The sequence below is a fragment of the Mercenaria mercenaria genome, chromosome 2 (genome assembly GCF_021730395.1).
Source record: "Mercenaria mercenaria strain notata chromosome 2, MADL_Memer_1, whole genome shotgun sequence".
In the NCBI taxonomy this organism is placed as follows: Eukaryota; Metazoa; Mollusca; class Bivalvia; order Venerida; family Veneridae; genus Mercenaria; species Mercenaria mercenaria.
In genome coordinates, this window is record NC_069362.1 from 112,138,263 (window position 1) to 112,155,359 (window position 17,097).

Consider the following 17,097-nt stretch of genomic DNA (forward strand, 5'->3'; position numbering starts at 1 on the left):
ACCTTGAAAATATCAAACAACATTTATTTAGTATTTTTATAAAAGGAATAGGACGTGTATCAAATATACATAATATATTATTTGCTTGCTTGTTCATCGAAATACAAGCTTACAGGTAGAATACTACTTACTTCCCAGTTTTGGTCATACAGTATAACACAGGTAGAGGTTTTAACATGAAAAAACCTGTTACATTCGTTCCTTAAATAGCGATATTATATATCGATTCTTATTTTTGAGAGTGTAAATATCAGACTTAAACATTGCTTTATCTAAATTGTATTCGAAACCGATCAATAAGCATAATCAATTTACAAAATATACCATACTTTATTTAGATCATTCTAGTGTTCTATCGTACGGAATTTTAAACTTGCATGTCACTTTTTTCCAATAATACCCTTTGCCTGGGATCAATTGTATAGATGAAACGTTCTGACTAATGCCTCAGTCAATTATCGTGCAGGTGGAAATATATGATTATACTTCAAAGTAAACTGCACTGTACGGGTAACTACGAGGATTGTTCAAATATGTATCCTTGATAGATTTCAATGAAAATTTTATTTGGTCCCCTCGAAGTATTCACCTCCAATAGATATGCAAAGTTTCAGTCTTCTAATCCAATCCTTGAAGGCATTTTTATAGTATTTTCTAGGTATACTATGAAGACATTGGAATATTGCAGAACCGAGTTGTTTGCGCTGCACAAATCTTCGACCAGAAAGGTATTTTTTGAACCTTGGGAACAAAAAGAAGTCACACGAGGCAAAGGTCAGGCGAATAAGGAGAGTGAGGGAGCACAACAACCTTTTCCTGCTTCAGAAAGTCTTGTACAATAGACGCCTTGTGCGATGACGAATTGTCATGTAGCAATCTGACATTGGCCTAACCAGTTGCGGGTCTTCGATTTTAAATATTTCCCATAGGAACGTCCTCCCATGGCCGAAATATGGGAACGGTTTCCCATGGGAAAATCTGTAAAATAATAAAATGACAAATAACTTTTTCCAAAGTCATTTTATGATGTGCCTGGTGTAGAATAAGTTTAAAAGATAATGATTTATCATTTTAAGAAACAAATATATTTCCCATGGGAAAAGACCGCATTCCTATGGGAAAATAGCATTTCCCATGGGAAAGTTAAGTTTTTAATGTTGACTGCTGCTTTGTTGGTGGCATTAAATCAAATTGAAAAGTATTGCGTGCATCAGAATTTGAAGTACTTTACTTTTTCGAAAGAATTTTTAAGATAGCGTGTACAGAAGTACTTGCTGTTTTTGCCACATATTGGCGTGGCAAATTAAAATTGGCGGCCATTATATTATTAATATCGGCAATAACATTGAAACATGATATTAGATCTATATGTTTTAAACTGGTAATGGTCTAATAATATATGGATATTCATGAAAATGTTGTTTTTTTATTTGAAATATGGCAAAATAAAACACAATTGCCAATTCTGATAATGATTTTTTAAAATTTTTCCTAAGAATTACAAGAAAACGTAAATCTAACATTTAATACCAGATAATAATAACATATTTCAGACACATGCTAATTCAGAGGCGTACTTGTGAGTTTGTCGTTCACATTTTTGTACAAGAAGATATTTGAATTTTACCAAAATGTTCATCTAGTTTAGTTTTGCATATTTTGTTGAGCTATTTTGTGATTATTACGGTGCGAGACACATTTATTTTCATCAGGAACATTTCGTAATGACGTAATATTATTTCATAAATACGAAATTTATTTCTTAAAAACGCAGTATTATTCCTTAAATATGTAATATCATTTCGTAAAAACGAAATACTATTTGGTAAAAGCGTAATACTATTTCGAAATTACAAAACATATTTCGTAAAAACGTAATATTATTTCGTAAAAACGCAACATCAATTCGTAAAAACGTACTATTATGTCTTTTTGCGAAGTAATATTACGTTAATACGAATTCTAACACGACCCTTTTATACAAAGAAGGCTGATCATTCTGTGTTATTATACAACAATACATTTTTCTGACGTCACAATTATTACGTCATAGCGTCAAACGGCATAACGGCTCGCTAGAAAATAAAAACAACAGAAAACAGACAAATATTTAAGTGTATCAAGGATGTACTTAAATACTTGGTAACGTGTTAGAATCGGAATATTATATCTACTTTAGTGATTTGCTCTTGAATAAAATTATTGTCTGTCGTTCAGGTGCGCATTATTATATCACTCGGGCTGCGCCCTCGTGATATAATTCCTTCGCATCTGCTCTTCAAACAATGATTTTATTCAACAACAAATCAGAAAATGAAGATATATTAATTATTAGATAAAATTACGTATTTACGAAATATATTTCGTTGAAACGAAATAACATTACGTTTATACGAAATACCTTTCGTAATTACGAAATAGCATTACGTTCTTTTTATAAAATACATATCGTGATAGCGAAATACTGTTACGTTTTTACAAAATACATTTCGTAATAACGAAATAATATTACATTTTTTATGAAATAAAATTACGCTTAAAGGGAATTCTTATAGTTTTTTATGCGCATCTTTCTGCGCAGCAGACACTTTCTATGGAAAACTGAACTGAAGTCAACATTTGTTGAAACATGTTACAGACAATCTTAAATATGAGGAATCTTGAATGAAATAACATTTTTAATAAATTATATCAGTAATCAAATGTTGATACTTGTTTATGCTGTATTGACAAGTATCATGCCTGACATGTATCTTGCTATTTTTGTGGTTGTGTTTTCACATCGCATTTTAGTACAAAGACAGTGTTGTTCATATAATGTAAGATAATTGACTTAGTACTGATAAGACAATATCACCTTTCAGATTATTTAATATTCAATTATAGAAAGAATTAAGAATTTTTAAAACTTTTTTTTAACTTTTAGCAGACATACATGTAATCAATTTGGCCAGGTTCGCGCCATTTCCGTCCGAACAGGTGTTGTATTCTAGCGGTCTTAACATAAAATTTAGCCTGGTGACCCATACATTTTCAGCCATTTTTATGCTCACAATACAATTATCTATACACAAGAAGAAAAAGAAAAAATTCTATGAAAGAGTTTGTTCAAAATAAAAAAAATAATTCTTCACTATGGGTATTTTTCATTGAAAAATGTTCACAAAAGTAAATATGAAACAATATTTTTTTTTCATTTGTACCCATTATTGTAAGGATAGAGTATAACAAATATGACTATGATATCAGATAAGTATATAATAAAATCTGTAAAAAGAAAAAACCGTATTGTGCTGCCTGCATGTATATTTTGGTTAGTATTTATAAAACAGCAGAAAATTATGAAAATGTTAAAAAATCGCTGGCAGTTTCAGCAACAGTAGGTATGTTCAAAACAATTTTTCACTAAAACAAGCCTGGTGACCTATTGTTTTTATTTGTTCATTGTTTTCAGCACAAATTTTCCTATCATATATGTGAATTTAAAAAAAATTCTATGAAAGGAAAAAAAACTATAGGAATTCTCTTTAAGCAACATAATATTATGTTTTTACGAAATACATTTCATAATTACGAAATGTGATTACGTTTTTACGAAATACATTTCGTAATCACGAAATAAAATTACGATTTAACGAAATGATATTACGTTTTAACGAAATAGTATTTACAAAAAAAAGAAGATATTACGGATGAAAATAGATGTGTCTCATGTCACTTTAGGGGCACCGTAGGTTATCATTAACTCTTAATCTTTTTTAAATCGTTCATAATCTTAACAAATCCTGCTGTCTGTAGCTATGACAATAACTAATTTAATTAAAAATTTTGTTAGACCTTTTTTTAGTTCCTACATGTCAAATGAAGTGAATTTTAAAAATTAATCGCGATAGACTGTTCCAACATAAATAAATCTTTTTCTATTTAGACACGCATTGTGTTTAAATTGACAGAAATGTAATTGCACTTTATAGACATAACTATTTTGATGTAAGATATTAAAATATTTGACTTACGAATCAATGGAGTCACTGGTTTCTGCGAGTGGTAAACACCATTTCATCTCTGATAAGGGCCGTAATGTAAAAACACTTTCATCTTGCTTGCTTAAATAATACAAGTGAAACATACAGTGTAGAATATAAAATAAATGTACAAATTTAGAATAAACCACTTTATCTAATTACTCTACTGATTGGGCAAGTCTATCAAATATATAACGTATGATAATGTATTAATTCGAACCTGCCAAAAACAAATCAAACAAAACAAAACCAACAAAAAAACTATGGCTATATATCTTACTGCTACACAATATTATAAATTGGTCATTTTCTAAAGGTAAAATAGGAGAAAACGTTAAAATAAAAGCTGTAACATTTTAAAACATACCTTTTTATTCACTCCAGTGCACAAGATTATTATAAACTGAATGTCAAATATCAGTACATTTTACATACGAATTGAATATTGAATTAAGTAAAGTTTAAGGCCGTACAAAATTATAACAAGCGCTACGGTTTGTCAAATCAATATTAGTCTGATTTTATCGCCGCTCTAGTCGTTCTCCGATGAAAAAGTTAGAAACGGTTCTACTATTTTCTGCTTTGTAGCGGCAAAGCTTTATCATTCGCCGCAGTCTATTTGCAGATCAAACCTAGATATAAGGCTTTTCACGAGTTTCCTCCAGTTAATTATTAGGGAAGCTGAACTTGTTCAAGAGATACTTTTTTGTTGCAAGTTTGTAAAACTAACTTTTCATGCATGTCAGACAGGATTGGCCCGTGTTTTTGCCAGTGCTGAAACAACTTGTCTTATACCCCGGGGTGTGGAACAATTGTCTTATACCCCGGGGTGTATTAATTGTATAGATTCATGCACTTCTGTAATAGAGTAGTGCTAAAATAAGTGTTCGTTTTATTTTAAATAATTTCTTCTATCAATTAAAAATTATGGTATGCTTGAGACATCACATGAATGATCGATAAATGTTTGGTAACTGCTATTCCTTAAAGGTTTAATTACAATCACTATTGAAAGTTCAGTTCAACTGCATAAAGGATTTTCGAAATGTGCATGATTAGGTAAAGACACACGATTTACAGCAATATAAATTTATTTTTTTAAGGAGACATATTCATAAACTCGTAAGGTCGATTCTGAAACTCGAAAGTTTACGTTTCTAATTGGAATAATCGAGACAAGTAACTCGAAAGTTTGACTCGTAACTACTCGTTTCTGCAGGGCATGTACGTATTAAAGTCCCACAATATTTGGCTCGAAATGGATCAGACACCTTCTAGACTTAAACATGGTGAAAATAGCGTTTATTTTAGAGCAAACGCTACCCTGTCGTCTTATAAGACTCTCCTGGACTACCTGAGGGTTACACAAGGCACCTAATCTAGGTCAGGACCTATACTATGGTAGTTAGCAAGTCGAAATTTCGAGTTACTAACTACAGTTTTCGAGAAACATAACACGAAATTTCTAGTAAGTAATTCTAAATTTCTAAATACTCAGCATTTCTAGAAAGTATATTGTATAATATAAAGTATTTTTTCGAGCTATAATAACTAATTTTCGACTTTTATATATTAAGTTTGAAATTTTATTGTTGCTTGTCAGTATCTTGAAATTCCAAGCACACCAGGCACTAATTGTCTGCCGTAATTATGTGTCTGATTGCTGTAAAACTGAAAAAGAACAGAAACTACTGAGGGGAATGACTGCAATCATGAATGGCTGTTTCCGGATTAAGTCATATGACATTTATATATAAAAGGTCTGAGTGTGTACTGGATACAAACCTGTTGATTTTACCATCTGTGGTGGCATTAACTAATTTTCAATAAATCGATATGTAAAAGTATTCATACTTTATAGACCGGAAATCTACATGTTCTTTCCTTACATCCCGTGCACTGGTTTCCTTACATTATAATGGAATCTATGCGATTTTATGCATTTGTTTTATTTTTGTTTTTGTGGGGTTTAACGCCGCAACGACACAATTATAGGTCATATGGCAACTTTCCAGCTTTGGTGGTGGAGAAAGACCCCCGGTGCCCCTCCGTGCATTATTTCTCATCACAAGCGGGCGCCTGGTTAGAACCAACGATCTTCCGTAAGCCAGCATGGTAGTTTCCTAACACGAAGAATTCAACGCCTAGAGTGAGGCTCGAACCCACATTAATTCAAAGTCAGCAACCTTAGCCACTCGGCCACGGAGGTTCCAGCTGATGTATGAACTTCGGTATGAGATGAACTAGACATTTTCAAATGGTATATTTATCTGACATGTTTAATGAAATAGTTATGCTATCACCTTTAATATTTGAAATCTATATCATTTTATTGCTACCATTTTCATATGATGCAACATTTTCATTTAAAATAGGTTTGACGCATACACCTTAAATGAGTAAACCGGAAGTGATATTGGAAAACCAGCTATAATTTAAACGCAAGTGCTTAAAAAAAGTTACGGTGTTCCGTTTGGACAATTGTGACTTTTTATTTAATACTAAACCTCGATGCACTATGGTTGATGACGAAAACGCGATGGCGCGATGGCACGATGATGAAACAACGATGGTACGATGATGAAAACGCGATGGCATGATGAGAAATCGCGATGGTGCGATGAAATCGCGATGTAATATCGCGTTTAATCATCGTACATCGCGTTTTCACATGCACCTCGTCCATTCGCGTTTTCACTCATCGTACCTTCGTGCCATCGCGGTTTTCTCATCACCTCGTACCAACGCGTTTTCACCATCGTGCCAATCGCGTTTCATCATCGTGCCATCGCGTTTTCACCATCGTGGTTTTCACCATCGTACCATCGCGTTTTCACCATCGTACCATCGCCTTCCGGTTAGAAATGCGTAGTTCCGTACACTTGCATTTTTGTCAACAGTAGATGAATGTATCTCAATATATTTTGTGAGAAGAAATTTACCATTTAGATTCTGCTGTTTTGCAAAATGTTTTACAAAATCATTGTTTAGTGCTCAGTTCATAAAAACTGTAAAATCTTCAAGGCCACGTACTTGTTTTTTAAGTATGCATGAAAGTATTTACATATTTAAAAGCTTGGTGTAATAGTCACATGGTATTATTCAAACTCAGCTTATTCTTGTTAGGATGTAGAAGGTACATAGTGCAATGTAAAAGTGAGATTGTATCAAGCCTGTATTTTACTGACACATATACTGTACCACTGCGCATGACCACCGGAAGGCGATGGTACGATGGTGAAAATGCGATGGTACGATGGTGATAACGCGATGGTACGATGGTGATAACGCGATGGTACGATGGTGAAAATGCGATGGTACGATGATGAAAACGCGATGACACGATGGTGAAAACGCGATGATACGATGATATAAACACGATGGTACGATGGTACAATGATGAAAACGCGATATTTCATCGACATTTCACCATCGTACATCGCACCATCGCGATTTCATCATCGTGCCGTCGCGTTTTCACCATCGTACCATGGTTGTTTTATCATCGTGCCATCGCGTTTTCGTCATCGTACCATCGTGCATCGCGGTTAAGTATTAAATTAAAATTCACGATTGTCCAAACGGAACACCGTAAAAAGTAATTAAGATTGTTAAGAAGATGTGCAATATAATGCATGAGTATTCACGCCTTCTAAGTGAGCACAATAAATAATTATCTCTCTGCTGCAATGTAGTTAAACTTATGCTTGTGTCACTCAAGACTAATCTGGATATAGATTTTGAGGAATAAAGGTAGTAAATCAATTTTTATAGCAATTACATTGTACTAATCATATATTTCACATAATTATAAGATTTGAAAACATTATGCATTCAAGCTTAAAAAATAATGCATGCGGTGATTTGCTAAATTTAGATTACATATTTCACATACAATTATAATGCATCATGCATTCAAGCTTATTGCTTAAGAAAATACATGTTGTGATTTGCTTAATTTATATTTCTGAATGATTTGGTGTGTGTAATAATATTTGGATTGTATTAATTTAGAACTGTAAACATCAAGCTAAAAGTAAATATTGGTAAGGTGTCAACAAAAGTATTGTTTGTTTTTTTTCGTTTCACGAGAACATGTATTTGACTGGTTTCCCCAGTTAAACTCTACTGTGCATTTCAACATTCCTAAAGTGTTCCTGCATGTACAGGATAATGATTTTTGTGCCGAAGAGAAATGCATCCTAACGCAAAACATATGAAATAAAATGATTATCGGTGTTATCTATATTTTAACTGATCCAGTGCAACTGTATTCATTGCGTTGTTAAGGCATAGGAGTATATCATCAAAACACAGAAATATTTGATAAACAAACAACATCTTTACCAACAATCTATCTGACCATTTCATGTCCTGTCGTACTGGCCCGTATGATGGATACTTAAAATATTCTGAAAAAGTTGCCACCCCACACCCTTAAAATGAATATCATTTGTAAAGAAATAAGAAAAACAATATCTGAAAACTATGTTCCACCTAGTTTTGTGAAATTGCATCACTGGGACATTACTGCAAATGCAAAAACGAAGATATGTAACAGTTCTTTGAAAATGGTGAGTTTTTAAAGGTGTTGACCTGTCAGGAAGTGTGTCCCTTTTATGCAGTCCTTTTCCAGAACTCAACGTGTATATCAATATACTGACTACTGTTTCATGGAGAAAATACATGTTTTATATGCTGTTCAGTTTTCATGTGACACAACCGTTCCTTTCTATGATTTGGTATTGTTTCTCGTGCAAGGCAAAGCATTAAGTCAGCTGATTATTGTGTGATTAATGCAGTAGAGACGCATTCACGTACCCCACTCGGAGGAAGCACGTTGATTTAGTTTTCTTACAGATGAAAGTACATGAACTTTCAAAATTTCGAAAATTTTGTTTTAATGAATAACCTAAATCCTGACTTTCGAAAGTTAAGTGTTGAATTTCAAATAAATCACGCGTTGTTTTTCTGTTTGCATTGTAATTCAAGGCCATTTACCAGACCTATTTAAACTGTGCATCATTTCAGCGACCTTTATGCAGCGTGCAAATGATGAGAGAGGCGGAAACGTGATAATCTATTTAATAATACAACTAATAATAGAAATTTTATGCTGAATCATTTAAAAGTAGGATTTTATTCACTGCTAGAAATTGACACTACTTCCTTATTATTCCGAAAATAAGAATTCGGACGAAGAATGCATTTTTTTTCTGGTCACATCAACATGAAAAACATTCGCTTTGCCTGAGAATCGGACTAGCGACATTTCGATTTCTTTGCTTTTCCTTTACCATTGAACTTACCTGGCGACATATCATTTAAAGACAGCATTCACGCTCATACTCGTCATAATTCTCAGAGGAGCACTTTAGACCATTCTATGTAATTACCTCCCGGCCGCAGGTACATTGGAATGCAACAATTAGTGTAGCACATGAAGCGTTACTCATATATTATGCAGTATCGAATATGACTACAGGTAGTAAACTCGAGCGTAGAATACACCGACTGGTAATAACATCAGTACTGCATCTAGAGCTAACCTGGAGCGTACTGCATCTAGAGCTCTGGGCGATTTCGCGTGATTTTTATTTACAGACATATGATTGGCTAATCGCATTTATGGAGCGCCGTTTATGCAATATAAACTGGTATAGATATAATAATAAAATAATAATAATTGTTTTACGTAAAACTTAATAATAGTAAAAATCATGTTTAGATACTATATTACTTAGTATATTTTGTCTATGAACAGCAATAAACTATGTATTTTATTTTTTTGATGAAATTAATTTTGATTTACTCAGTCTCCGTAATTTTCCGGAAAGGAAACCTGCGGACTGGGTGATTTCACGTATGCGATTGGCTAATTGCATTTATGGAACGCCGTTTTTGCAATATAGCTTGCACTCTATATGATATAAAGAGAAATGTTTGTGACCTGAATTTCTCATTCATTATTTCATATAATTTATTCAAAGTTTCAGCAATGATCAATATTGATACCTAGTTGTGCATAAGGGTTTTTGTATCAATTGCTCTGCAATTTCCTGGATTATGGTCCTGTGTTGTCAACGAAGTCCAGGTAAAGGCATGAATTACATTTGTGAAATTTCAATATATTCAAGGAATGTGACCAGTTGAGCTAAAAGTTAAGTTATGCATGAAAAGGAAATATAGTTATGTTTGCTCAAAACAATAAATTTCAGAATTATGAAATACATATTACATAGATCTACTTGTAAATCATGTAGAATGGAGTAATATTTCCTACATTAAAGCGTAATGGTATAATAAAAAAACAACAACAAAAAACAAGTACGTTATTCACCCATAAGTTACTTTTTAGGCTGAATGGTCACAATTGCATCCATAACAATTTCTGGTCTGTATAACTTCTGGCTTGTTCCTCTATATTGAGTAGGTCGATTACCCTTCCCAGGCTTCCATCGTCTCGAATCGCATTAATATTAATTAAAAAAAATGTAATAGTTTGCGCAGTTATTTTTACACAAACTAAGACTGTACCAGGGCTGATCCAAAAGTTCTGATGCGGAGACTGCAGCCCTAATACTATTATATTTTTCCATCAGACGCAATGCTACCATTCACTTCTGTTTATCAGATATAAGAACTTACGATGCTATTAACATAACAAAATTCGTTTACTGGGTAGTATAACTGTATACATTTTGCAAGCATGATCTTGGTACTGTTTTGTGAATGTGAGCTAATTTTTGCTTTATTTGAATGCGCAGCATAACACTTAAAATGCTTTTTTAAACAATTATGAACGCTTCCAGGCAACTTAGTTCCATGTATCATAATATCGAAGGAAATGAAAAACAAAACAGTTTTTTGTTTGCTCTTTTTTTAAAAATAAATTAATTCTTTCGTTCCGACCTCCTCACTAGATGTTTGAACGGCTCTCGTATAAGGAAAAATATCTGAGACAATTTAATCAGTTCATCAAAATAAATAGATATGTCATTCTTAACGCACTAGAGGTCATTATCCCTGAGAATTTCTGTGGGTCTTAGATAGAATATATTTGTGCAAAATAATGGGCCAGCAAGATTTCTCATAAAACAGATATGTTACAGCCCTTGAAATATTTAAAATAGTTATGTCACACAGATGCATATACTATCTTCAATCTTTATGAAAAATGAGTGAGTGCACGTAGCGACATGATGTAAGATAGTTTTCATACTAGACAACATTAGCCAATCAAAATGTTATGATTTTAAAATTAGTCAAAATTGCCATACTACACAATGATCACCCGAAAGAAATGGTCAACACGATCAAAATGAATATGGACACGAAATGTAATGCCAATTTGATACAACTAAACATAAATACTTATTCTAGTGTGTGATATAGTCTTGACAGTATTATATATAATTCTCAAGACAACATCATAAACAAGGTAAAACTAGATATCAGATCTCTTAAATAGTTCCAGGTGTAATAAGTCATCTAATGCGGTAATCAAATGTACCTCATACTTGTGGTCTGCTATTGATTTTTCCATAGGCTTCCATTAAAAAAGAAGAACCAATTCTTCCTTTTGCAATTTCTCTTCAAGCACCTACAGCTTTAGTTGAATGACATACAGAGGCCAAATGCCCACTGACACCAATTATTCTAAATTGACAATTTATAAAAGTCATGCGTTTAAAACTTTTCCAAATTTCACAGAAAACATTACATGATATTTTAATTAAATCAGCTTATTTTCATTGAATCTTACGGAGTTCCTTCACCTTTTTTCAACCAGTTCAAATCGCTAAAACAACTTCTGATCTTGTACTTAAAATATATTAATTTTGATAAATTGCTTTGTTAATAACATTATTTATAAACATGTATTTTCAGTTTCGATGATTGTTGATTTGTTGAATGGCATAACGGGACGTTTCGAAATTTTTTCAATATGTCCCAGTTTAAATAAGAGATGCACTATTGCTTTTATATCAAGGTTAACAACATATGTCTATGTATCTATTTCAAATTATATTATATGCTTTTTCTCCGAAATCTACCAAACTATCTATGTGTAAAATACACATAAGAAATGAAGCAAATATAAAATAAGGAATTCTAAGACATGTACGACTATCTTTACTAGTTTGAGTTTTCATATGATTATGATAACTTTATCTTCCTTTTGCAGCTCACCAGTAGGACATCCAATTGACTGTTTAAAGCGTAGACATTCCCAAGAGAAAGGCTTGCTACGAAAATGAGAGGAAGAAAGTACTATTATCGGTTAATGTTCATTTAGAATATACAGTCACAGAATGGTAAAACACACCAGTACGTCGTTACTTCTCCTGATATTTCTATATTGGAGCACAAAACCTGGAGATTTAGCAATCCTAAACAAAGAAAACTCGTTATTTTTCTGTGATTTTGATAACAGCACTTTGAAACTAGTCATAAACAATGGCTTCATAGAGGAACAGGTTATAAAATGCTTAGAAACTTATAACTATGCAGAAACACTGGTGCTTAGTAAAAGTAGATTGAAGACAATTCCAAAGTATTTAAGTATTCTAAACAGACTAGTAAATTTAGATTTGTCACACAACGAAATAGCTACGGTTTCATTCACGGCGTCACAGCAGATTTGCAAAAAATTGAAAAAGCTTGTTCTGGATAGCAACGATATTCATGTAATACGGCCGGGAGATCTAGATTGTTTACAATCACTAGAGAGACTATATCTTGCCAACAACAACTTAGCAATTATTGAGAATGGAACATTTACTGACGGATTAAAGGCGATAGATTACATCAACCTTGTACATAACAACCTGACAACCATTGACACTAGTTTATTTAGCAAAGTCCTACTTTCTGATAAGTTGCGCATGAGAGTAAATGCGTCATGGAACAGAATAACTGGATTCACAAACTCAGCTAATATCACAATACAAGACGTTTCTCTGTTAACCTCGATTGGCATTGTTCTTACTCATAATAATATCACAACTGTTGACATACCATACTACTTCAAAATGTTTAATGTTACACACCCATTTCCACAGCTGCTTCGATTTGGAAACAGCGGTATTGATGTCCGTTTTAATCCTTTTGTGTGTGATTGTGCACTATATCCGCTGGCCTTAGCGCTAAGAAAGTTTTATAAAATGGATCCAGATAATCCTGTATTTTCAATAACGTGTGGAACTCCTCTAAGTTTGGAGGGGATGATGGTTCGCAAGGTAGAGCCTAAGCAGTTCAACTGTTCCGTTACCCAGGACTGTCCTGATGCCTGTATATGTACAAAAACCATCGCTGTCGGTCTCATTACCGTTGACTGCAGTGATCAGTACAAAGCTAATGATCTCCCTATTACATGTCCAGTAGCAGATACGATTAACATCAATATCAAATCCGGTCACTTGAAAAGACTTTCCCCAAGAAAATATCTGCACAATGTAACAGTGTTTGATGTATCACAATGTGCAGTTGCCGATATTGATCCTTCTATCGTTGAAGTGCTGGAAGGCACCAGAAAAACATTGATATACGTTAATGACAATAATTTGGCAACTATTCCAAAATCATTTCAAAAGTTTAGTTTTAGTGAAGGACAAGTTTTAACCATCGATGGAAATCCTTTCAACTGCGACTGCCACACATTATGGATGAAGAAATGGCTACTGTCAAACAAAAATCACATCTATCACCAAGATAAAATAATATGCGCAACTGGAACTGGAAAAGGTAGGCCGATGGTTGAAGTTTCGGACAGCAAATTTGTTTGTCAAACAAGTCTTACATTCGTATACATACTTTGCATTTCTGTTGGATCGCTGGTTTTCATTTTACTTTTTGCAGTCACAGCTCGCAACATAAACAGCATCCAAGTTTTTATGATATCACATTTTGATATTTGTAAATACTGTTTTAGGAAGAGAACACATCGACATTTGCTTTATGATATCTTTATACCACATTCTTGTGAAGACGACCACATCATTGATACTATTAGTAATCGTTTGGAACGCCACAATCCGCCATATAAAATTTGCATTGGTGAAAGAAACTTTGAACCAGGTAGAACAATATCCGAGAACATTCTCGATGCGATAGAATCTAGTCATACGACATTACTCATTGTCTCAAACAACTTTCTTAGAAGTGCCTGGTGCAACATGGAATTTCGAGAGGCCCACATGAGATTCCTAAGGGATAGGAATATAAACATGGTGTTGATTATATTAGAGGACTTGGATGAAACTCTTCTTTACAGAGAACTAAGACTGTACTTAGACACACATGTGTATATAAAATACAGCGACACACATTTTTGGGCAAAACTTTTGCAATGTCTTCCCAATATGATTCCAAGCAATTCTGCTCTAGACGAAACATCGCCGCTTATTTCAAATTAGTCTACTTTGTTTTATCAATTTTGTATAAGACATTAAGAAGAAGCAGAAAGAGTGGTATCTCGACTGCTTAAATACGATTCACTTTCGTCAGTATCGCCAAAACTGTATAAACATTAGCATTATAGACATACAGACACTTACACGCATATACGTTTTTGCATAATTGTTTTCCCTGAAAACCAGATAAACCTCTTCATTTAGTTTATATTTATATCTTTTGAAATGTGTACATATCTCAAATTTTAAAAACTCTCTTGTATGCAACTATCTTTGAGATAATTCATGTCGTTTGAATGATTGTATTATCTCTTGCATATACACATAACTATTATTAACATTTTCATCTTTAAGGCAAACTATCACATTGAAATTAGACATCAGTTGTAACAAAATGTTCTCTTTCCATGAACAAATGATTTTATTACCATCATCATTTTAAAGACAGGTCGGTTCTATCTGATAAACACACGATGTGTATATATATTTGACTTTTGTACATTTCAACTTAAAGTTTTCTAATTTCTATTCCAGTATTTATTATAATTGATCAGTTGTTTTAACAATTGTTTGGCTTGCTAAATTTAGTAATGTTTTCTGGGTGATGATTTGTAGTATAATTTAAATCTTGTTATACAGTTTCGACTTTTTTGTAATAAACACGAAATATATGAAGCTCTTCATCAATATATGCATGCTACCTAAAGTAAAACTGTATGAGTTCAATACTTTATTGTATTTTGTTATTTTAAATACAAAACTAAATGTTTCTTTACAAACATTGAGCAAAGCTGATCATTACAGTAGATCAGCTGAGGTCAAGTTTATCATTTGCTTCCTCATAACGATTAATATTAAGTTCTCGTGTGCTTACTGCATAATTTCTCCTTTGTGACTAAAATGAATCAATTAAAACCACTTGATATAAAACAATATACACTATGATAACATCAGTGTCATATGATTGTCATTATGAATATTGTAAACAATTGTATTTCCAAGGTTAAGAACATGTTATATCACGCAGATGTTAAATTTAGCATTTTTAGATTGCCATTGTTTGCTTTGTGATACTATTAAAAAATTACTGTAAATTTCATTAAATCTTTAATGTTGTTTACTGAGGAGCCAGTTTCGTATTTTAATTTGCTTTATGAATAAAAGAGATTATTTTAAAGGCTTTTATTCCATTTGGTTACTAATGATGTTGATTGAACTAAGGAATCTCACTAATGAGCAATTAAGTAAAATATACGAATTCCTTAGAGATGGTCGGGTCTTATATTTACCTGAATCTGAAAATCAGTCAAACGGAAATGGTAATCCAGTTACATTTATACATGGATTCAACTAAAGTTTGCAAACAATTCAATGATTATAAGACACTTTTCTCATCATCACTATGGATATCTGGTCTTTTGCTATGAAATATACAATATTTTGTAGGCCGTACATTTGCAGAAAAAAAGAGACAAGTCTCACTGGGTGTGTTATTTAGACCATTTATGATTTCGTTCCCTACTCGTTTAATTACAAATAAAAAAACTGGAAAACCACAGGTCGCTGAACACAACAATTTATAAAAACGTGTTGCAGGCTCGGTTTGATTAAGCCTGTTCATGGATGGTAGTGGAAATGCAAGCTACCGTCCCCGGGTTTAGCAGAACATGGTAACAAGTACCGAAATATAATTTAGAGACATCCGCAGGTGTATTCATACTGCGGTGTACATGGTACCTTCAATGATACACAGGGTGCAACTCCATGAAATGTGGAGTATGGTCCCAAATTAAAATTAAAGGTTAGACCTAAACGAAACAAAATGGACAGAACGTAGCAAACTGGAATTCAAAGAGGGGGTCTCAGATTATGGAGCCTGCATATCACAGAAACTGCCAAATGACAAAACTAAAAAACAGGCAACATAGCCTTGGGGTGATTAGACAATACACAAAAGCTTTATTAAAGCCGTAGTATTGAAACCACCAAAGCCGAAATGTTCAAGCTAAAAATAATTAAACAGTTTACTAACATAACATAAATATCCTGCTGAACGGTCTGAAGATATCGAAATATAACAGCTCTGATTGAAAGTACGGGGATACTTGTTACGGCCGCCACATGGCACAAACAATGCTGCTGTGATAATTAAATAGAAAAAGTGGAAAACAACAGGTCGTCCAACACTATATCAGCGAAAATTGTGCAGGCTCGGTTTGATTGAACCTAGTGGAAATGCAAGCTACCATCCGTACACTCAAAACAATTGAATTGACACACTAAGTATGTGTAATACATTCGCTCTAGACTCCACTGGCATGTCTCAAATTTGTACATTTAATGCTTTTCTCACACTGGTATAAATACATTTTATTGATTTTTCAAATTTACTATCTCCTGCTCCGATTATATACGAATACATAACGTAGATGTATCAGCATTATATAGATGCGGGAGTGCATTCTAATTAGAAACTTGACCTAGTATACGAGATACTGTATGACTTTACATTTAAAAACTTGAATAAAGAAGATATGTGGTCTACTTGTCAGTGAAATGAAGCGTGTTAACTCTTTGTCCTTTTATGGTACTCTCTATCAGAGCACGTTACGGTTAGGAAACAAACTGGCAAAGGTACGTTCAGAGAGTGGATTGAA

The 17,097-nt window shown here is 33.2% G+C and overlaps 2 protein-coding genes and 1 long non-coding RNA gene across 8 annotated transcripts in view; 1 reads left to right on the forward strand and 2 right to left on the reverse strand.

The window, feature by feature from the left end:
* The window catches only part of LOC123564966 (organic cation/carnitine transporter 2-like), a 178,958-nt gene that overhangs the window by 108,505 nt on the left and 53,356 nt on the right, over window positions 1–17,097 (reverse strand). The window lies entirely within an intron of this gene.
* On the reverse strand, window positions 62–9,553 carry LOC128555365 (uncharacterized). Of its 2 annotated transcripts, none has more exons than XR_008370012.1 (3): window positions 8,622–9,553; window positions 4,017–4,106; window positions 62–978 (listed from the first exon to the last, which is right to left on the reverse strand). It is a non-coding gene; the product is annotated as an uncharacterized LOC128555365 (long non-coding RNA). The 2 variants fall into 2 exon arrangements; XR_008370011.1 differs by lacking the exon at window positions 8,622–9,553 and adding an exon at window positions 4,393–4,531.
* LOC123527424 (toll-like receptor 2) lies at window positions 7,615–15,617 on the forward strand. 3 transcript variants are annotated; one of them, XM_053537580.1, is made up of 3 exons: window positions 7,615–7,778; window positions 10,016–10,119; window positions 12,214–15,617. In XM_053537580.1, exon 3 carries the CDS (start codon window positions 12,341–12,343, stop codon window positions 14,441–14,443), a length of 2,103 nt encoding a protein of 700 aa, XP_053393555.1. In that variant the 5' UTR covers window positions 7,615–7,778; window positions 10,016–10,119; window positions 12,214–12,340; the 3' UTR covers window positions 14,444–15,617. The 3 variants fall into 3 exon arrangements, with proteins under 3 accessions (XP_053393555.1, XP_045162800.2, XP_045162802.2); XM_045306865.2 differs by lacking the exon at window positions 10,016–10,119 and having other exon boundaries at window positions 7,616–7,778; XM_045306867.2 differs by lacking the exons at window positions 7,615–7,778; window positions 10,016–10,119 and adding an exon at window positions 7,901–8,071.

Coding starts and splice junctions, on each gene's coding strand:
- LOC123527424 (XM_053537580.1), top strand. CDS start 12,341: ATGGTAAAACACACCAGTACGTCGTTACTTCTCCTGATATTTCTATAT.